The sequence below is a fragment of the Juglans microcarpa x Juglans regia genome, chromosome 1S, assembly GCF_004785595.1.
Source record: "Juglans microcarpa x Juglans regia isolate MS1-56 chromosome 1S, Jm3101_v1.0, whole genome shotgun sequence".
Taxonomy (NCBI): Eukaryota; Viridiplantae; Streptophyta; class Magnoliopsida; order Fagales; family Juglandaceae; genus Juglans; species Juglans microcarpa x Juglans regia.
The window spans coordinates 27,269,534-27,291,345 of record NC_054595.1 but is presented as its reverse complement, the minus strand read 5'-3'; the positions used below and the strand labels follow the sequence as shown (position 1 = coordinate 27,291,345).

Below are 21,812 nucleotides of genomic sequence, written 5' to 3'. Positions count from 1 at the left end.
AAATAATACAACAGAAATGTTATATACAACCATCATGCTATATACAATCGTCGGAGTAACCTTTGGGAAATCTTGCCCACGTAGAAATCAAACAGTCAGCCGATATATATATTTATTTTTGTTAAAAGTCTGAGCGCGTCGCTGTTATGGCAGAAGATGAGATATATGCAAATGAAGACAAATTATAAACAATGGATGCAAGATGATATGCAGAGTAAAACAAAAACAAAAATAAAAATCATCTATTAAATTAAATAAAATGAAAAGAAAGTTGGAGATGAGGTGAAGAATGGATGCTAGCTGCAGATAATCTTTTTGCAGAAAATTGGCCTTGAAAAAAAAACCTCATTAACCCAACTACCTCATCTTCATCTTCTTTGTGTAACATTTCTTGTTCAATATTTTCGTCCTTCGTTTTTGGCTTCTTTTCTTTGTTATCTTCTCTCTACCCTTTTGCTCCTTCCTAGCATTTATTGCTGGGTTTGCTTTGACGAGTTTTTATCTAGTTTTTGGAGAGAGAAATCACAAATGTCTGTGACTATAACTTCCTTGGGTGTTGGGACTCACCTCAATGGATTTCACCCCAGTAGATTTCAGCTTTGAGTGGATTAATAGAAGAGGGCTGTGATGGTTTTTATCGTGGGTTTGTGGAGACTAGATCTGAGTGGAGAAACGAATGGGGTTTGAGTAGACCAGCTCTGAGTGTAGAAGACAAAGGGGTTAACTTCGTGAGTTTGTGAAGAAGACAAAGGAGCTTCAATGGTGGTTTCGTAGAGACCAGATCTGAGTGGAGATGAGAATGGATTTCTCTGAGTGGAGATGATGAAGTGGTCTTCGATGGTGGCTTCGTGGAGACAACCGGGGGTGGAGAAGACAAAGAGAAGGGGAGGGGTGTTGAGTCATTAAATGAAACGGAACGTTTCATATCCAAGTGGGCAACGGTTTCTCAAAGATTACTCAAGGCGGTTGTATATAGCATTTTTGATAATACAAATGGTAGGTTTGAATAGTGAGCGGAGCTTATATGAGTTAATCAAAAATTACATAAAATATTATTATAATATTTTATTTTATTTTAAAAAAATTGAATTATTTATTATATTTTATGTAAAAATTTTAAAAAATTATAATAATTTGATAAAATGAATTGGATGACTTTTGTATCTAAATCGGACTATAATTTCTACAACAAAACTGAATTCAGAATATTTGAATTATCTTATCTTATTTCGCCTACAAATTCCTTACCATTTTAAAATTTCGGAGACCTATCATACAGGTGCTGCTATTACTTTGTAATACAATCTTGTCCTGTGCCTAGGAGTTGTTGGGTTTAAAAAATCCAATGGTTTTTAGGGAAAGCCTAAGATACAATAATTTTTGAGTTTCAGGTGAATAATAATATTTTATAAGTTTCGTTTAGATAAATTTAATATTTTTAGGTTAAAATGTATAAAAATAAGTTATGATAAGTTTAACTTTTTATGAAAAGTTAAAAAAATAGTAAATCTTATCAATAATTGATTTGAGATTAATTAAGATGAGTTGAGTTTGATTCAACAATTAAATACAACCTAAAAGGAGGTAGGGAAACATTTTTGTAATCGTATTTTCCGTTTGAAATGTTGAGGCCACCTGGGGAGATTTTGGTATGGTTTAGATGATGAGATGATATAAGATAATTTTAGATAAAAGTTAAAGTTGAATAAAATATTATTAGAATATTATTTTTTAAAATTATTATTAATTTAAAATTTAAAAATATTAAATTATTTATTATATATTATATAAAAATTTAAAAAAATTATAATGATACGATGAAATAAAACGAAACATTTTTACTGCTCAAACGGGCCGAATCAGCAGTTGACTTCACCTTATGACTTCGGGGCCCCCATTCACGAGAAGTTGCTGCTACCTTTCCAAAGCTAGCTGATTTATTTATTTATTTATATTTTTTTTGCGCTCAAATAACATCAATTTCAGTAAAAAGGGGCAAGTCTTTGGTCCCGGTCATCTTTTGGAAAGCGATTATTTTGTCACTGCATGTATCAAAGTGGTTGATCCGCTGCATCTATTGGATCTCAGCAACATTAATTGAGTTACCCATCTTGGATGGATTTGCACTTATTCCCTATACAATAAAAGAGAAATGATCGAAGGTAAGTTCAAAATATAAGAGAGTTTATATATAGAAAGATAAGTAATTTCTGCTTTTACCTTGGTAACTACATCTGGTAGCTAGTTCTACTGTGTTCATCATCCAATATCTCCTAATTTCGATTTATTCCTTGCTTCTTGTATTTATGAGACACCGATCGAGTAGAATTAGTTAATCTAGGATTACGTACTGAAGTTCCTTTAAAGATTATTTGCAGAGAATTAGTACCATGCATATACTCATACCATAAAATATAGAAAAGCGAATGATCATTTTAATTATTCAATGATAGATGCATGAGAGAACCAAAGGTCCAGAAGTTAATGCTGACAAATGGTTTAATTAGTCTAAAAAGAATTAACTCAGAGACGTGGAAAAAAAATATAATAAACATCGATGATATATCATCATAGCTAGCTACTAGTAAAGAATCATGTCAGATCTTCAGGGTTTAGAAGCAAGGCCAGCCTTATAATTAAGATTTTGAATAGTGGCAACGTCGGCCTCGATCAAGGATTTAGCCAAGACATTGTCATCAATGCCGGTGGTGAGCAAAGTTTTGGGAATTGAAACAGTTCCGCATTTGCACTTCCAAAAGCTGAAATTGCCAGATCTGGTTTTTTTTTTTTCACTAGCGTTGTATTAATGAAAGCGCACACAAGCCCCTTAGGAAACACAAACATTTCACCCAATTGTAGCGTCTGAGTAAAGAGCTTGTTGGTTGTATCAACAAACCCTACCTAAAGGGTACCATCAAGCAGGAAAAGGAGCTCGGCGGAGCTCGATCGGATGAGTGTGAGGCGGGTTGGTGGTGCCGGAGAGGATCAGTGGTGGACCCACGTTATACCATGGGGTCGTCACCCCCCCACCCCCACCCCCCCCCCCAAAAAAAAAACTTTTTGAAAATATAAAATATCCCCTAAATTTTATACATAACTCTACAAATATAGACAATCCCCCCCAAAAAAAAGAATTATAATTTCTATATGCCCTCTCTAAAATTTTTTAAAATTTCAATATATTTAGAAATGTCTGTCTCCACTTTTTTTTTTTTTTTTTGCTTATAGTTCCATTTTTTTTTAATTTTTATATATTATCTATTTTCAAGGATGTGGTCTCTCAAAACCTAAAATTAAAACTAAGTTTAGGATCAGAAATAATAAATTAACTTATTAATATAGCTCCTAAAGTTTTTTTATTATACAAGGGCTTCTTAATTTGGAATCCAAAGTGAAATACAAGAAAAATTATTTAAGGTTGATGATCTATATGAAAAATAGTTTGTAGTTATATTTTTATGATTTTTCAATCTCTTTTTAATTCACATAAGAGAATTGATGTTTGAAGTCTTAAGATGTACGAGCTTGGCCCACTCATTTTGAAAAAAGTAGGTAAAGTAAGACTCACATGAAAAAAATAATTTTTTAATGATGGATCTTATTTTTTTTCAAAAAGAATGCGTAGAGAATGCATACTCTAAAACTTTATCTAATATTACTCTTTACATAAATATGTCACGCCATATAAAAGTTGGCCCCCTCAACAGAATTGCTGGTTCTGCCACTGGAGGAGGATGCCTGCATCTCCGGCTGTTGCCATTTGGATGATGGCAAATGAAGAGATTAATATTGATCAGAAGAATTTCTTGGTGAAAATTTTAGAGCCCATGGAAGAGAACTTGAGGCAAGGGATTTTGATATTTTGATGATGGTTTTAAATGGTGTTTGTACTTTGTACTCCTTCTGCAGGCCTTTCGAATGACAACTAGAAATGGAAAATACAATGTCATTTTTGTGGCAGCTGCAGTTGTTTGGTTTGGCTGGCACACGACACCAACAAAAGTGCAAGTTTTACTATCTTATGATTGGCATCCAATAGCTAAAATTATGTTGCGCATTAACACTACTCCAAAAGGAAGGGGGAAAAAAAGATTTTAATTCTCAACTGAATCTTATTTGGCCCATATATGATCAGTTTCTAGTTATGAAACTGCCCTTGAAAGGGTTTTTCCGGATCATTCGTGGGGTGTTTTTCAACAGAAAAACCCCGTAGTTTTTTAGACTGCATTATTAGAACTTCATCTCTGTTTTGCATAGTAGTCGAAGGCATAGACCCACTTAGTGCACGAAGATCACATTTAAGAAATAGATTTTGCCACCAGGGCTGAGATCTAAGCAATTCCATTATTATATAGACATATTGGACCGCAACAGCAGACTTCTTTTTTACAATGGATATATCAGCTTTCTTATTTTCACCTGTCCAAGTAGAATCGTCCACGCTTTCGCATATAGCCGGAGGCAAACAAGAAATAACAATCTTTGTGAACAATAGGTACTCGATCCCATCTGGTATTAGTCTGTGAACTGACTCCGGCGTTACCAAAAATCTGTCTTTTTCCATTCTAGTTGTGAGTTGCAAAAGAAAGTAATTATCATCCAGATATCATCATGTCCTCCTTTAGATGAGCTCCATTAAACTATACAGACATTGACGTACAGTACTTCCTCACTTCCACCGGAATGCGTGAAATAGTTATCCAAACCCCACCAACCTTCAGGGTGACAAAAGCTGGCATGACAGAGTTCAGATAATCTCTTTCATTATTCTCCAATACCCTCAAGGAGCAATCTTGCCGCATTGAACTTAATTAAATTCATATAGAAACTTGACTAATGTCCAAATTACATGATTACATGAGCAGGCTCAGAAAGCTAGGGGAAAGAAATTGCATAAACTGCATGATGGTTATGAATGACATTGACATCAATTATGGGGAGAGAGTGCATGCAGCAAGCTAGCTATTCCATAAAATGACTGGTCTATGTTTTTTTTATTCGACGTTGGGAAGGAAATCCATTGGGTAATAAGATACAGGTTCTCAACATTAGAACAATATTCATTTGTGGTTGGGGTAGTAAAACCGAACACCACTACATTATTAAAAGAAACAAACTAACATCCAATAATGAATGTTTTGATCGTATCTACTAGTTCGGCGGCTCGCTGAGGGTCCAGAAGATGAATAGCATGGAACCCAGCATCATCGAACCATGCACTTACATTCGCCCCGGACGTTGCCAACATCGTCACAAACTCCTGCTGCCGGTCGATCGTTGGGTCGGTATAATATCCCACCACCAAACACTTGGGCAGCCGGCAGATCTGACTCCTGTGCGGACCCATGATCATCGGATTACAATACCGATGGTCACGATCGAGCCCTTTTGGCAAAACGAGTTCCCACATGAGGTCGAGCACAGGCAGAGGCAAGATCTCGTCGGCGGCGTGGTCTAACTCGGATTTGGTTCTTTTTTCACCACCAAACAGGGGTTGGTTCATTATAAGCCCGACAATCTTCAGGGGCTCCAAATCCCGCTCAAAAGACCTTAAAGCTGCGGAGAAGACGATGTTTCCACCACATCCACAACCGTAAAGATAACACCTCGAGAAGTCTCCGTAATCTCTGAGCCACTGCTCACCTTCGGGGTTTATTGCCTGGTTTTTTACCCAGCAGATTGCGTCCATGGCGTCGTGGTACTGTGCCGGGAGACGATTCTCGGGCGCGTGGCGGTAGTTCACGGCTACGACGATGGCCGGGAGGCGACTGGAAAAGCGCAAGCATTCCCTGTGGATGGAGGCGTCGTCGACACTAAAGAGGACCCAGCCTCCATGGCGGAAGTAAATGATGATCGGAAGCCGGGCGACGGTGTTGTGATCATTGGAAGGCAATTTCGTTGGCAGAACGATCCGGACCCATGTCTTAGTCTCGACGTTGATGGTGACGTCCTTGGAGACCACAACGTCATCGGGACCGGCGACAGGGTTTGCCTTGACCTTCGGGAGCTGGAGACAACGGGTGATCGAACCGTCGGAGTTGAGAGCGATTCTGAGGTGAGTGTAGGGATCAAACTTCGACATAACTGTTCCGGTATTAGCAGTTTTTAATCATGTAATGGTTCAGGTTCTCTCTTTCACGTAATTCTCATCGTGAAGCCACGAAACGAAAGCTAGCGTACGTATAAGTTGGAGATTATGCCTTTACTCTCATTGGACGCGAAAAATGGTCTTCATTCTTCACGAACAAACCTTCCGTGTACCGCGGAAAATGAGCTCCAAGAAAAGCCTCGGACCCATGAAAATGTGGTGCTTCTGTCGCCTGAAAATGTCAACGGGGGCTCCTATTCCGTTGCGAAAGGTGGGGGGATTTCATTTACGATTTTTTTGTTTTTTTTTTGGATGGCAGTTGAAAACGAAATACTTTGTCAGGAATTCTGTCAAAAAAAATATATATATATATATTTTGATGACCAGAACCATCACGACAGAATCATTATGACTCGCTATAGAATTTAAATTCAGGAGAGACTAGCACAATAATTCATCATTTAAGGTGTTATTTGTTTTTTAGATAAGATAAGATAAGAAAAAATTAAATAAATAGAGATAAAAATTAAAAATTAAATAAAATATTATTAAAATATATTTTTTTAATATTATTTTTATTTTTAAATTAAAAAAATTGATTGATTTATTTTAATTTTTTTTAAAATTTAAAAAAATTATAATGATTAAATAATAAAAATAAAATAAATTTTTTTATAAAAGTGAATGAGTCATAAATCGCAATTTCATATCAGAAAAAATTCGTACGCACGCACAAGTATTTAACACGTGCCAGCTTAAGCTTGTTGCCTAGACCGGAAAAATCCCGAAATTAAGCTCACACAGAAAGAAAATAGGAAGCTGTCTGGGCTAATCAAGAAAATGGCAAGGGACTGTTTTTGACTGAGGACTATTAAAAAATATTATAAATATAATAATAGCAGCTTTTGTTTAACTACTTCTTTCTAAGAGTAATGATTATAATTTTTTAAAATTATTTATATGATTATATTTTAAATGAGATATATTTTTATAAAATAATTTATAAGAGTATCATTATTTTATATAAATAACCTTATTTTAACACAAAACCGTAAAAAAATTGTACGCTAATCATTACTCATATAAGTTTGTAGATAGCTAAATTTTCTTTGTCCCCACTCAATGTTAGTAATCTATTTGTAGCTATTATCCTATTTTTATCTTATTAAATAAGATTTGACATATTTATCACTGTTAAATGATAAAGAAATGATAGTGTGATATATAGAATTTTCTATTATAAAATGTATTATATACATCTTATTACTCTTAAATATTTTATATTAAATAGATATTATTGGTTTCAAATAAAATGAAAGGAATTCTATTTCCTTTAATAAAATATCAAGATGCCCAAGCTAGATGTGAATAAAAGTGGAATAAACTATAAGAGAAATCATATTTACAATCGTAGGATTGTAGAATCAGGCCGGATTTTTTTCCGATCCGGTCCAAAACTCGGAATCCAAATGCATTTGGGCGGTTGTCGTTTGGATCCCTTTTTTTTTTCTTCTAGCTTATACTCTCTCGAATCATTTCACTTCTCTCTCAAGTCTCTCGAGTCCAGAATCGACGAATCCTCTTAGCTTCTCTTACCCATTCGATTTTGTCATTTTATTTTTCTTACCTAGTTGAGCCATATTTTGATGAGGTAATATTGAGTTATTTTGCTTAGGGACCTTACTCCCGACGGGCTTTCCTGCCTAATTCTTAAGAGTTATCATCACTATTGCTCGTGGAAGATGGGTCGAGCCCATATTCGCTTGTGGCTCCATATTCACTGCTTCCATATTCCTGGCTCTCCAATGACATCTCCCTAATTCCAAATTTAAGATGTGGAGAGTAGTAGATTGTATTACTTTAATTAGTTGTAATGTATTATTATTTATCTTGTTTTTTGTAATTTAATATTTTGCATCCTCCCCAATTCCAAATTTATTTTTTGTAACAATAATATTATTTATTTTGTCCTTTATTTTGTTTAAAAAAACTTTTTAAAAGTGTTTAAATGATTTTATTAAAAAATCTGGGCAATTTAACATGATCTCATAATTTTTTTAAAAAAAGTGCTATAAGTTTTAAATAGTTTTTTCTATTTTTAAAAAAAGAGTACTAATAAATCTAGATTAAATCCAGTTATAATTTAGATTAAATTTGGTTACAATCCGGATATTCAGATTTATAGTAGAAAAAAGAAAAAATATCCGGATATCCAGTTACATATTGAATCCGATTATTTGTCTGAATTATTTCTGAATTAATCCGGACGGATAACTGACTGGTTTTAAGAATCAATATCCAGTTATCGCCAGATATTCGAATTTAGAATCGGTTGCACACCTCTATCCAATTGTAAAATATGTATGTGCTGCATATTTTTTATTTGAATAAAATATCCTATTTTTTAAAAAAAATAAATAAATATAAAATTTATATAAAATAATAATTTTTAATAATACACTTTTTTATGTTTTTTCAAAACAATTCTACAACAACCATGCAGCAGTTACGCAATACGCACTCCACGACCGCAGCATTGCTCAATTAAAAATTTAAAATGTAACAGAGAAGCGTCTGTGTTACCGTATGATGTAAATTGGATGGCTGAAAACGGCCACGATAAGGCAGTAGGAGTTTGATACAAGACGAGAGAGAGTTGCTGAAACTTGCTAGTTAAGTAGAGCGTAGAGCCTCGCCCAAAGTCTACTCTCAATGACCGGCGGCGTAGGTGAACAGACGCCTCCTCCGGCGTCTAACGGCGCTGATTTCTTACTCTCTCTCCTACAAAAGCAGCACCATTGCCACCAACAACCCCAGACTCATCCACAACAGCAGCTGCAATCCCTGGCCGTTGATCCTGCCGTCGCAGCCGTGGGCCCAACTCGCCCCCTAGCTCCACCTCTATGGCCGCCCAGCGGCCTCGATCTTCCTTACGTTCTTCCTCCTTGGCCCCACTCTCTCCCTGGCCCCCCGGGCTTTCCATCAAACTTCCTTGGGTTTCCGCAAAACCTCATCCCCCCTCCTCGGAATCAATTTCCCGGAAATCAGATATCAGAAAATAGTACTCTCTTCGGTGACGACTTGAGAAGATCAGGGCTTCCGGGGTTTGATACTAGAGGTAATATTGGAATCGAGAATTTTATTGTGCAGCAGAAACATCAAGAGCACAAGCTGAAGTTCGGCTCTTTTCCTAGCGAAATTCATCGCTCTGAGGGTTTATTAAGTGGGAATTCTGGGAGTTGGAATTCTGGGAGTTCTTTGGACAATATACATTTCACCACTTCGAAGGAGCGGGAAGCAGGTCCTGGGAGCAAGAGCTATAACGGGTTGGATATCAATTGGCCGTTCCAGCCGCGGGTGAATTCTAATACAGATCCAAATTCAGATGCTTTTAGGCGTGGGAATTATGATTCTCAAGAACAAGAGCGACGAGGGGTCGAATTGGGGAAGCAGCACCACAACGGGAACTTTAAGCCCACGCCACCACCGGGGTTTCCGAGCGAGCCTAGGGGAAAAGGAAATTGGGATTCTCGGAATATGAGGAGAGGATTTGAGAACAATGTGGATAAGGAAAGGGCTAATCATTTTGAATTTGGTAATAGCAGCTTTTCCTGGGAAGGTGAGGATGAGATGATAAGGAGATTGTCAATCGAAGATGGTAAGACTCGCGGTGAAAAGCCAGGCACATTGGGCCTCAGTAGACAGCTTGATCGTCCTGGGCCATCAACGGGAAGTAATCTCCATTCACTATCGGCTTCAGATACTGAAGAGTCCGTATCGAAATTGCATAATGAAATTGATGAATTTGAGAACGGCAATAAGTACCGGGGTCGAGACAGGTTGAAGGAGGGAAGTCATGAACTAGATGATTTTGGGGAACAGCTTGTCGATTCGTTGTTGCTTGAGGATGAGTCTGATGGGAAGAATAGCGCAAGTCAACATCGTAATTCTCGCGAGAAGGTCGACCTTTTTATGGGTTCTATTTCCTTTTATCCTTAAATGACGGCTCTTAAATGGGCTCAAGTTTTTGGAATTTATATTGAATGTAGATAAATGCCATAAACATGATGTGTAAACACTACGTTTTGAATTGTAACTTCTATAAACTTCCGGATTCTAGTTAGCAACTGTTTGTGAGAATATGTAAATCATTGCGTATTGTCATATCTCTAATAAATAAAAAGATGTTGGAGTTCTTAGTGTTGGAGAATTAATTGGGAGGGGAAAGGTAATTAAAAGAAACAAGCGGTTTAAATGTGGGATTTACGTTTTCCTTTTGCTATTTATCAGGATGCGAGGTCAGATAGCAGAGGAAAACGGCTACTTAGCCAAAGGATGAGAATGATAAAAAGACAGATGCAATGTCGAAGTGACTTAGGTAGATTAAATGCGCCTTTTCTTGCAATTTATGAGTCCCTAATACCTGCAGAGGAAGAGAAGGCAAAGCAGAAGCAATTATTGACATTATTGGAGAGACTAGTTTGCACGGAATGGCCTAAAGCTCGGCTTTATCTTTATGGATCATGCGCAAACTCGTTTGGAGTTTCTAAAAGTGATATTGATGTTTGCCTTGCAATTGAAGACATGGATGTTAACAAGTCTGAGATCTTACTAAGGCTGGCGGATATTTTCCAGTCAGATAATCTACAGAATGTGCAGGTATATCATCATTCTGATTATCAAAGGGTTGGTACGTTAAGTTTTACTTAATTGAGATGTTAACAGGTATGTGCCGTTGCATGTCCTGAATAAGATTTATGCTCCCCTTTTCTGGTTTCAGATTACTGGCCCTTAAAATTAATTTGTGATAAGTTTATTCACTATTGTATGCCATTTTCCCTAAAAGATTCTTCTTCTTCTTCTTTGCGGCTCTTTCCATCTAAATCTGAGTTTGAAGGCTTTTCCTGAGAAATTCTAACTTGGATGATACCTCTGATGAGGTTCGCAAGTACAAAATACTATTCATGAAAAGAATATTATAAGATTGTCGGCTTATATACTTTCCTCAAGCACTTGTTAAAAAAAAAAAAAAAAAAACCCGTGCACAGGGCGGTTGTGAAAGAACATTCATTTGTTCATGCATAATACATCATTAACTCATTTGTTTTGATTTTAAAGTAAATTTCTTTATGGGTCCTTGATTCATGTTTTGTTCACAGGCGCTGACACGTGCTAGGGTCCCCATAGTGAAGCTTATGGATCCAGTGACTGGGCTTTCCTGTGACATATGTATTAACAACGTTTTGGCTGTCGTAAATACTAAGCTTCTTCGAGATTACGCTCACATAGATGCAAGATTACGGCAGTTGGCTTTTATTGTGAAACATTGGGCCAAGTCAAGAGGAGTCAATGAAACTTACCAAGGAACCCTGTCTAGCTATGCGTAAGTTAGCTCTTAAGATTCACATATATTCTGAAACTTACCACTTAAAACTGAGCAACCTTTATCAATAATGATTGTAGGTTGCTTAACCCTTTTGAGTATGAACAAAAGCATGAGAACTTACCTATTAGGTGGGGTCTACACAATAACTCTTCCCTTCCCTCCCCCTCAAAATCGCAGTCAATATCCTTATGATGACAAGTTTTGGAGATCTTTATGTTCCGTTAATCAAAAATTGTTTACAACTATTTCTTTTGGAGAGGAATTCGGGGCAATCGTCAAATCACGGCTGTTTGGAAGATGGTGCCTCTATGTTTAATGTGGTGTACTTGGAATGAGAGAAATGGTCGTTGTTTTGATAATAGGGAGCTTGTCGGGAGGGTTTAGGGACTTTTTCTTTCATACATTTTTACATTGGGCTTCGGCTATTGTATTGAATGAGACTAGTTTTAATGACTTTTATGCTGTTTTTCACAGCGCTTAGCTTGTAATTAGGTTCATCTCCTGTATAACTTCGTGTGTACTTAGGCATTGCCCAGTTGTGTGGATTAATAAATTCTTCTTACTTACTAAAAAAAAACTATTTCTTTTGTTTCAGGTATGTCATAATGTGCATACATTTCTTACAACAGCAGAGACCTGCTATCCTTCCCTGCCTACAGGTCTGTATTCATAATTTGATTCAGTTGCAAGCATGCAAGGCACATGTCATCCCACATTTACTTGCCGACATGTTTCTATTATGTTGTAGCAATGTATTATGATGGCCTACCAATTACCAAAATAACAACATAAATTGATGATTTGTTGACTTTGATCATTCTATATATAGTTTTTTTTTTTTTTACTCCCATTGAGAGCGTACCTGTAATTGTCCCCAATCATTTGATGAACTCCTTGTTTGGTTTTTACTTAGAATGCTTTAGCATCCTCTGAATTTTCTAGGATAACTCCAGTGTCGACTTCTTAAAGTCCTGACCATTGTTCTCATTTAAATAGTTTAGATTTTGCTATCTCAATATTTGATATCTTTTGAGAATCCTTAAAAATGTTCATTATTATTGCATCTCATGTAGTTTGTATTGAGATGATAAAACCTGAACCATTTAATTAACAAATGACTTTGGATTTTAGGAACTCCACTGTGGGTTATTCTAAGAAATCCTTTGTTTTCATGAGTAGTTATTCTAAGAAATCTAGAGGATTTTGATCATTTCCCTTATTATGTGTCTGCTACCGGGTCAAGATCACAGTTGAGGATTCAACTTCAATAAAATTAAAAAAATAAATAAAAATGAATATCTGAAAAGGCTGAAACTTGAAAACTGCTATGTTCTGTTCAGTCATATCTCTAACTTATCCAAAAAATCTCTATGTTGGTGGGATGTTGCTTCTGTTTGGGATTGCCATGGGAAAATTGAATTATAAATTATTTTTCTGTAGAGTGAACTGTTGTTTTACATCAATTATATTGATATCATAGTTTGGCCTCTTATGTCCAAACTGGAAGAAGTGCAAAAAATACTTTAGACGTAAAATGGAAGCTTTATTATATTATGCCACAGATAATATACAGAACCATTCCTGTGCATGTCTGTTTGCAACTGCTGGTTGCCACATCAGTACAATAGTTTTGCATCTTTTATTTGCACTTCTGTATTACATGTATATTTTAGGTCTTTAATATGACAAAAGAGCGTACTCAACAACTGGTTTTGGAGCAGCTTTTGTTGCTCAGATATGAACTTATACGGCCTTAAATGCCTGTACATATACTATGTTGTATTAGACATGATAGCTCTTCCTATATTCTTAATACCTTCTGTCATGGACTTAGTCAGGCTATTCTCTAATTTATTCCCGGTTCATTCACTTTCAGGAAATGGAAACTACCTTCTCTGTGACTGTAGAGGGTGTTGAATGTGCTTTCTTTGATCAAGTTGAAAAGCTACGGGATTTTGGATCCTGTAACAATGAAACTATTTCTCAGTTGGTGTGGGCATTTTTCAATTATTGGGCATATCGTCATGATTATGCAAGTTCTGTCATATCCATTCGTACCGGAAACATAATCAGGTTGGATTTAAACTATGGTAGCTTTATTAGAATTCTGATGCATACAAATTTGCTACTTTATCATTTTGAAAATGAATGTGGGAACTGTAATAAATCTGTGTGTCGTAATTGTTTTTCAATCTCATTGTGGCTTCAGTGCTTACAAGAATAAGAAGATATATTAACATGCCATTTTCCCAAAAACTCATGCCCTATCGTTGCCCCTGAATTTAATCCCTCCCTTTGAGGTCTGTTTTACATGTTGAAGGTGTGGTTCATATGTATGCTACCGTCCTTTTATATGGTATATACTAGTGCTGACTTTAGCAAGCAATGCCATGAACATTGGAAAGTTGAAAAAGTGTTTACAAAATGAGTCAAGGTACTTCGCTTCAGGTTTTGAAGGCAGTTTTGTTTAACCTGTAAAAGTTATTTTGTCGACGGGGAGATCTGTATAAAAGATGGTTGATCAGAGGCTGAATTTAGAAATGACATGTTAAAATACTTGTCTAATTTTATTGAAGGTAAAACTTTAGCCGGGACTGTTCCTGTTACTGACCGAATAACGTTCACTGTTAACATGTTCAGCAAGCAAGGGAAAGACTGGACTCGAAGAATTGGGAATGATCGCCATCTGATATGCATAGAGGATCCCTTTCAGGTATCTCACGACCTGGGTCGAGTGGTGGACAAGTACAGCATAAAAGTTCTGAGGGAGGAGTTTGAACGTGCAGCCGACATCATGCAATATGATCCAAATCCTTGTGGGAAGCTCTTTGAACCCTACTTTCATGGTTGAGTTGCCTTTACCTTGGATATGTAATTATTATGGTAAAGTAAACAGAGTGTGAAGTCCCCACATCTTTGTCTTAGCGTTTCTCATTTTGGTCCTCGCACGATGTCCGTAGTTTGTTAGGCTTTTATGTAAATATCCTGTAGTGTAAGGAACCTTGGGTCTATTTCATTTTTCTACATCGGAGATGAGTTAAGGGGGCTTTCAACTTCCTGTGCTTGCAACGTGCATGAGCCCTGTGGAGTTTTGGGGAAAGCGGCTGGAGTAGTTTAAAATTAAAATACTTAGATTGGAACGTGACGGTCTGTATGCATACATGTTGGCAATTTATTAATCCCTGAATATCGCGGTGCATTAATTGTGATTTTTCTTGTGTGACATTTGGTTGTTGGAGCAGCAGCATGTTGAGCTCCACGTGCAAATAATAATAATAAATAATAAAAATAAGATAAGATTATGCAAAATTTAAAATTCAAATCAAATTGGAAACAGCTTAAAAACATTTTAATATATATATATTTTTTTTATAAAAGAGATATTGTCACATTGACCGATTATAAAATAGATTGCAAAATAATTATGAAATGCCTTTTTTTCACAATGCATTCTGTAATCTGTATTTGATAATTCGTTTGAAAATCAATCGAGTTCAGAATGACTTGAAAAAAAACACTACCATGGAAAGGTCAGTCACAATATTGCTAGTTTACGAACTTCATGAGTAGATAGGACATCAGTATCCATACACATCCATTAGTTCAAACCGAGCAATTTCAATGAATACAGCTACTCAACTCCTATTCCTGTCCAAATCGGACTAACCTCCAAAGTGAGATACAATAGGGGTGTTTTTACAGGTCATGAGGCATTAGTTACTACGTTTCGATGGGGGTGAGGAATGAAATCAATGAATTACAAAGAAGAATAAGCAATCATGTGGAAAAGAGAATGAAAATGTGGGAAATACTGCACATAAAAGTGAATATTATCCCCCATGCGCTTGAGCAAACAAAAGCGACGGTTTAGTTAGAAGAGACTTGATCTCGCAGTATTGACTTTCTACCACCCAGTAATCCAGATCATTCACTTAGGTTGCAGGTGCGAAGGTAGGGATGATCGTACCTGATGTACTTAGTCCAGTACGACCGATATCTTGTCATTGCCAAGTCCAGCCAGGGTTTCATATTGCCATTATAATGTATAACTGCAGCATTCTCAATCTCGGTGCGATCCACGCTTGGATTGTAACCCAAACCAAGCACATGCCATGACTTCTCAAGAGGATGTGTCAGCCCATAGAATGTAATTAATCCTGGAGGTAATGTCCCTAGCTTCCAAAGTACCCTATCTTCATTCTAAAGCCAACACAGACAAGGACAAGGTAAAATAATTAAATGAATTATTATATGAAGCTTTCTATACCAACAGAAATTAAAGCATATTTGGTGAAATATTAGGTCAGATGCATAAAATGCCTCTACATGGAACAATGAATGAAACACAGACGCAAACTAATGCAAGGTTTCAAAGCCTCACCATGTTCTGCCACTTATGATATATGCCAGTAATATCCTTCTTTTTCCATTCCTTTAGATCGAAAACGTTCATCCCATAAGCCCAACCGCACGCATTTGGATCAAAGTTTCTTGCAATATGAGGATTTGTAAAGTTAAGGTACTTGTCAAAACGGTGAAAGCTCTCACCACAGGTTTCCACTGCACCATTAACCTTTCCATGGAGATCCACAGACCACAGTCCAGTCAAGTCTTTCTGAACAACAATGTCATCGTCAAGAAAGAGGATCTTATTCAACTTTGGATAAACCTGTGGTAGATAGAACCTTAGATGGTTAAGCATTGACAAATACTTTGGGTTCCTGTACTTCAGATTAGCAGCACCAGATGAAAGTGTGGTTGGATGGCCAGCCTTGAAATAGTACTCTTTCATTGCAGCAGATTCGAGTTGACGTAGAACTGGGCAGTAAGATGAATTGAGCCACTTAAATTCATCAACATTTTCAACATGGATTGTGGCTTTTCCAGGAGGGTTCAACAGAAACCACATATTCATGGCTCCAAAGTTAAGTTTATCAGTGACAAGATGAAATACATGTTTTGAAGAGTCCTGCAATGCAGCCAAGAAGCAGATTTTAGTCAAGAATGAGAAAACAAGCAAATTGCATCTAAGCTTCGATTCAGAAGAACAAATTCTCCATTATATGTGGCATATGTCCAATGATGTCAGGTCCACAAAGATATGGGCCCCACTTAGAAGAATTTCATAAGATCAACAATTTAAGCGTCTGCTTAATGTTGCATTTCAGCATCCCAAACACACACGTTGCGCCTCAAAGCAGTTTCAGAGTGTTTGCCTGCATTTAGAAACACAGCTATATGGGACATCCTTCCCTCATGCCTCATCCCACCATTTCCAACCAAATAAATTTTACACCAGGCAACCATGGGAAACCGTTTGTGCAAAGTTCCCCTACCAAAATAAAAGGATTCTGCAAAGCTCAAAGCAACGCTAAATGGCCCTGATTTGTCTGATTCAAAGGCTTATTCTCCACATATTTCTCAACAAGAGCTCCATAATTGCAAAATCAGCTAAAAAACCTAACAATTAGTTAATGAATATATCTCAAGTGCAGAAATAACAATTCATATCAAATGCAACCAATCATACCAGAGATGGCAAGCCCAAATATGTCAAACAGGGACAAAAATGATTAAGGAGCATCAACAGACCATGTTCGATGCTTTGGATGGATACCCACCAAGCCATCCACATACACAGGAGCGCATTTAAGTCAGCAAAATAGAATAAGATACTCTACATCACCTTAGCATTTGTGACAGTTGAGTTTACAACCACTGATGCAGCCAATACATTGTCTGAGAAGAGGGCATAATGATAAAGATTTGGATTTTCCAGATTCTCCCTTCTGGGGAACTTCCGCTTCTCTGGAGGAAGGAGGTAGTATTCAATGGTTAAGCGCATAGATAAACAGTGGATTGCATTTGGAATGGTCTTGGCAGCTAACTGACTCAAGAATGTGCTCTGCTTTTTCAAGCTCCTAACATGTTCATCAGCTGACTGAAGCATTGCTCTCAGCTTCCCTGTAACCAAATTGCAGTCATACAATTGCTCTCTTGCTTTTGACAGAATTTGGCCCATAGCTTTCATTCTCTCAGGTGCACTAGAAACAGATCAAACATGGAACAGGGTAAAAAGTGCCAAAATACCAATATACAAAAAAGAAGCGGCATTCTCAATGACATTACATGCCTGACATTTATTACCTGTGATGTAGATCGGCATCAGTGGCAGCCTCTCCTAGGGCCCGCTGGCTCTCTTTAAGCCGAGCCTGTAGTTTTTGGTACAAATCAACCTTGTTTTTCATCTTTGCAATGGTTAGATATACCCTTGCCATTATCATTTGATCCCGCATCAAGCGTACTGTCGAGTCAGAGTTCTCGTTTTCGTTTTCTTTCCTCCATATGCTGTATTTTCCCAGAACAGCAGAGTCAACTGATTTGGAGCGTTCAATGGCAGCATTTTCAAGTTTTACAATTGCTTCATCATCCTGTTGTATCAACTCAGAAGCACGCTTTATGCGTCTTTTTTCTCGCAATTGCTGCAAAATAGCTTAAAGAAGTATATATCAAAACTCAAGAACTAATGAAGTTAATACACTGGGAAAATACTTGAAGAGCAAACGTTATAGTGATAATGTTTACTTCCTTTATTTTATAAGTGGAAAATATTTAACTACTCCAAGTCAAAAAATATTTTGAAGTGGAAGACCAACATCGTGACAAAAACATGCAAGCATCCAAGGATGACGATTACCCTTCGGACTAGGTCTGCAGGTTTGCCAATAAGTTGAGCATGATCATCTGCACAGGACACGATATCAAAGGTAAATAATAAACATCATTCATTTGGAGATGTGCCACTATGAAAAAACATCAAAACTTCAAGATTGAAAAGCAACTAACAGAGTATCCCGTATGCAGATGCTAAAACAAAAGATATTATCACCTGAAGAATTTTCCTTGTTGCCCTTGGGTGTTTCTTTTCCAACAACTGCAGCTGCTTGGCTTGGCTTTGAAAACACAACCAAAACACATCAATAAATCAGCAGCTATTAATTGACGAGCTTTCAGTTGCAAAATAAAAAAAGTGAAAGGGATAACAGTGAATTCAAGCAGATGCATGGTCATCCTAACCTCAGAAGAGTCAACAACTGAAGTGTCTGTCCCAACGACTTTCCATGAGGCAGACAAGTTGTTTTTCTTAAAGGTATCAAGACTCAAAGGCCCCATATCACTTGTGCTGGCTGTGATAACATCAATTACCTAAAACAAGAATTTTTAAAAGTGCCAGCTAGTAAGGAAACCTTGACATTAAATAAATACCACTAGTATTATAAGACGTGGACAACACAATTAAATCTTCATCAACCTGCACTTTACCTCTTTTGTGAAGAGAGATTTGAAATGCTGCAATGCCAATCTTTCTCTCCAATCCACATTCTGCACCATTGCATCAAATTTGTTCTTCTTTTTAGGATAAAGAAAAAGAAGCAGAAAGAAGCCACTATAGAAAAATTATATAATCAGCACTAGAAATGAACTGCCTAAAAAGTTTACCTGTTTACCAGGATCAGTTGCAAGATCATCCAGATCTGTGCAATTAATAACAACAATAATTATAACTACAAAATGATGAATACAAACATATATAAATACATGCTACAAGCATCCGGAACTGATCCGGAAGATGGTATGCTAGGCTAGTGGTATGCTATGGTACCTTTGCTGGCGAGTGTACCGATTTTCATGTACAAGTTAAGTCATTGTGGAATAATATTTTGGACTTCATCTGAACCTCATAGTAGAATAATATTAATCATAAGGTTTTTAACACTCATATCAGCAACTAACGAACATGCATCATTCGCATTCCAAAAGGTCCCTATCCACAACTTCACTGAAGCACTATTTTCAAAATCAATGAATCATCAACTTTCCAGACTCAAACAATCTCCAACCAAACATTGCAATCAGGGGAACGGCTGGATATGATATTTTCCCAAGAAATTTGACTCAAAGTAGACTAAAGGATTGGAGAAAGTCAACCTACAGCACAAAAAGCATTGCACAAAGAGCAAGGTATATTACTTCTCTAAACCTTGAACCCAACTGGAAGCAATTATCATCTATCAAAAGCAAAACCACAAAACCGTAGATTGCTCCAATCAACTTCGTATCAGTCATCCACTGGGTCATGGCCATTTTTTCAGAAATGTGCAGCACTGAATTTCCATCAATGAGCAATCATGGTCTAATATTCAGAAACAATACTTATAAAAAAATATTCAGAAACAAACACTCACTATCCAAAACTTCATCATGTCACTAACAAGTTGGAGGAAATTTTCTCGATATTCAATTTGCAGTTTGAGAAGCAGTTATCCTGATTCCCGAATGAAACAAATATAGAGCTCTTCAAAGCAATAAAAGCACTAGCAGAACGCAAACACAATCAGTACCAAAATCTTGATCCAGTAATGGGTATGCAATAGAGTTTAATTAAGTGAGATCCGGAAACTAAGCTCCCATTGTAGGAATTGGGAGGTGAGAAATACAGAAAAGGTTTTAGAGCTGACCAGTGGGGTGGAGTCCTCGGCCGACGAAGAAAACCAAGGGCACGAGCACTACGAAGAGAATGATAATTGCTAAAGGGAACCGAGATCCACCGCCTTTGTTCCTGTGGATGCCCGCGCCTGATAGTCCCCGCTTCATCGCCTTTTGCGAGTCAAAACCTAGAACATTGAGAGAAAAAGTTACTCGAGTGAACCAAAACATAATAACCACGAGAGGGAGGGAGGGAGGGAATGCGTGTGTTTGTATTACGAGTGGGATTGGGAGAAGATCTTGGGGAATCGGGCGGCTTTTTGTGCTTATTGCCGGTGCAATCCCGTAAGATAATAGAAAAAGAGAGCGGAAGAAGGAAAATGCAGCGAGTAGAGAGTGAATTCAGAGGCAAATGGTTCTAGAATTTGTTTCGGTGGGGAAGGGGAGTTTGTAGCTTTCTTGCTCCAGGCAAATATAAAAAAAAAAATCCAGTGTCATGTGCCTTTAATAGCGGCACGAAGACGACGTCGTTGTCATGAGGACTTGGCTGTTCCAGCCGTATTATTTTACGGGCCGAGTTTTCTTCCGACTAAGAAACTTTTTTTCGTCCGCTAATTAAGAAGAAAACCAATAATCATAGTCATACAGTCTCAGAGAATAAATAAATAAATAAACTGACGCATGCATTCTACAAGTCCTAGCCAGTAAGTAGATCACGATAGCTACATGAATTTCTCACTTTTCGTTTTCTTTTTAAATTCTATTTGAGTCGAAAAGAGATTCCCACCTTTGCTCCTTTCCGGGCCATAACTAACTATATGAATACTACTGTTAGAATTTTATTACATTCAATCACTTTTATATATTCTTTATATATTTTATTAATATAATTAATCAAAATAATTATTTTATATTAAAAAAATAACGCAATCAATCACATTAATAAAATATATAAAAAAATACGTAAAAATAATTACACATAAAATTTTTGATACTTTTATTGGAACCGAGAATTCTAATCGATGCTTATTATTGAAATTATATTTTTTTTAAAATACTTTTCTAACATCTTTAAGTATTTTTCAAAAAATACATAAATCAAATAATATTAACTTCCTTAAAAAACTAATAATAATAAAAGAGAGAGAATCCGTACAAATCATCACTCCAATTTATTGGTTAAATAAACATTTCCTCTAAAACTATATTATTTGCTCACGCTATTAAATTATTTAGATGGAAAAGGCTATAATAACATATCGTTAGCAATGTCAAGTCTAAAGTTTAGCTAGAATCTCAATATTTAGTTATAGCATCAACTTTTAATTAGGTGAATCCACATTAGAACAACAACTATTCGAACCCATGAACTGGAATCAAATGCTTGTAGAACAAAAGCATCCCAAGACCATAACCACAAAATAAAGAAGATGGGTCCCAAGACAGCACCCACAACAACTTGGCTGACTGTGTGGAAACAACAATGCAATAGAGCCTCCACCATTGCTTGTTTGCAAGCTTCCAAAACTATCAATGGACATGTTGGATCCCTCATCAAGTTTATGGTAAAATACTAAAATCCTTGCTATAAATTATTGTCGTTGTTGTCATTCTTGTTCAGGCCTATCATTCTAGTGAATCTTGCACCACCTTCCAATATTTTCATGCCTGGGCAGTAAAATCTTCAAGTTTTTTAATTTTAACATTAGAAATCCCAAAATCAAAACCGCCTCAGCAGTACCCTAAACTACAACAACCCACAAGATTTCAGCATCAAACATTCATTGTAATAAACAAAAACTTATTTTGCAAGTAACTTCTAGTTTAAAAGTTTTCTCAATTATTAATTTT

The 21,812-nt window shown here is 36.6% G+C and overlaps 3 protein-coding genes across 3 annotated transcripts; 1 reads left to right on the top strand and 2 right to left on the bottom strand.

Moving 5' to 3' along the window:
* Positions 1 to 4,889: 4,889 nt before the first annotated feature.
* On the bottom strand, positions 4,890 to 6,270 carry LOC121245354 (probable carboxylesterase 9). The gene has a single exon (XM_041143521.1). It carries the CDS (start codon positions 6,080 to 6,082, stop codon positions 5,117 to 5,119), a length of 966 nt encoding a protein of 321 aa, XP_040999455.1. The 5' UTR covers positions 6,083 to 6,270; the 3' UTR covers positions 4,890 to 5,116.
* A 2,409-nt stretch (positions 6,271 to 8,679) lies between these two features.
* Positions 8,680 to 14,679, top strand: LOC121245213 (UTP:RNA uridylyltransferase 1-like). The gene is made up of 6 exons (XM_041143490.1): positions 8,680 to 10,048; positions 10,379 to 10,747; positions 11,248 to 11,471; positions 12,070 to 12,133; positions 13,351 to 13,547; positions 14,115 to 14,679. The coding sequence occupies exons 1-6, from the start codon at positions 8,801 to 8,803 to the stop codon at positions 14,323 to 14,325; spliced, it is 2,313 nt and encodes a 770-aa protein (XP_040999424.1). The 5' UTR covers positions 8,680 to 8,800; the 3' UTR covers positions 14,326 to 14,679.
* Positions 14,680 to 15,052: 373 nt separating this feature from the next.
* On the bottom strand, positions 15,053 to 20,440 carry LOC121245233 (polygalacturonate 4-alpha-galacturonosyltransferase-like). The gene is made up of 11 exons (XM_041143498.1): positions 20,241 to 20,440; positions 19,994 to 20,149; positions 18,975 to 19,009; positions 18,798 to 18,857; positions 18,552 to 18,680; positions 18,364 to 18,427; positions 18,172 to 18,218; positions 17,622 to 17,956; positions 17,161 to 17,518; positions 15,856 to 16,443; positions 15,053 to 15,674 (listed from the first exon to the last, which is right to left on the bottom strand). Exons 2-11 carry the CDS (start codon positions 20,127 to 20,129, stop codon positions 15,399 to 15,401), a joined length of 2,028 nt encoding a protein of 675 aa, XP_040999432.1. The 5' UTR covers positions 20,130 to 20,149; positions 20,241 to 20,440; the 3' UTR covers positions 15,053 to 15,398.
* Positions 20,441 to 21,812: the final 1,372 nt, after the last annotated feature.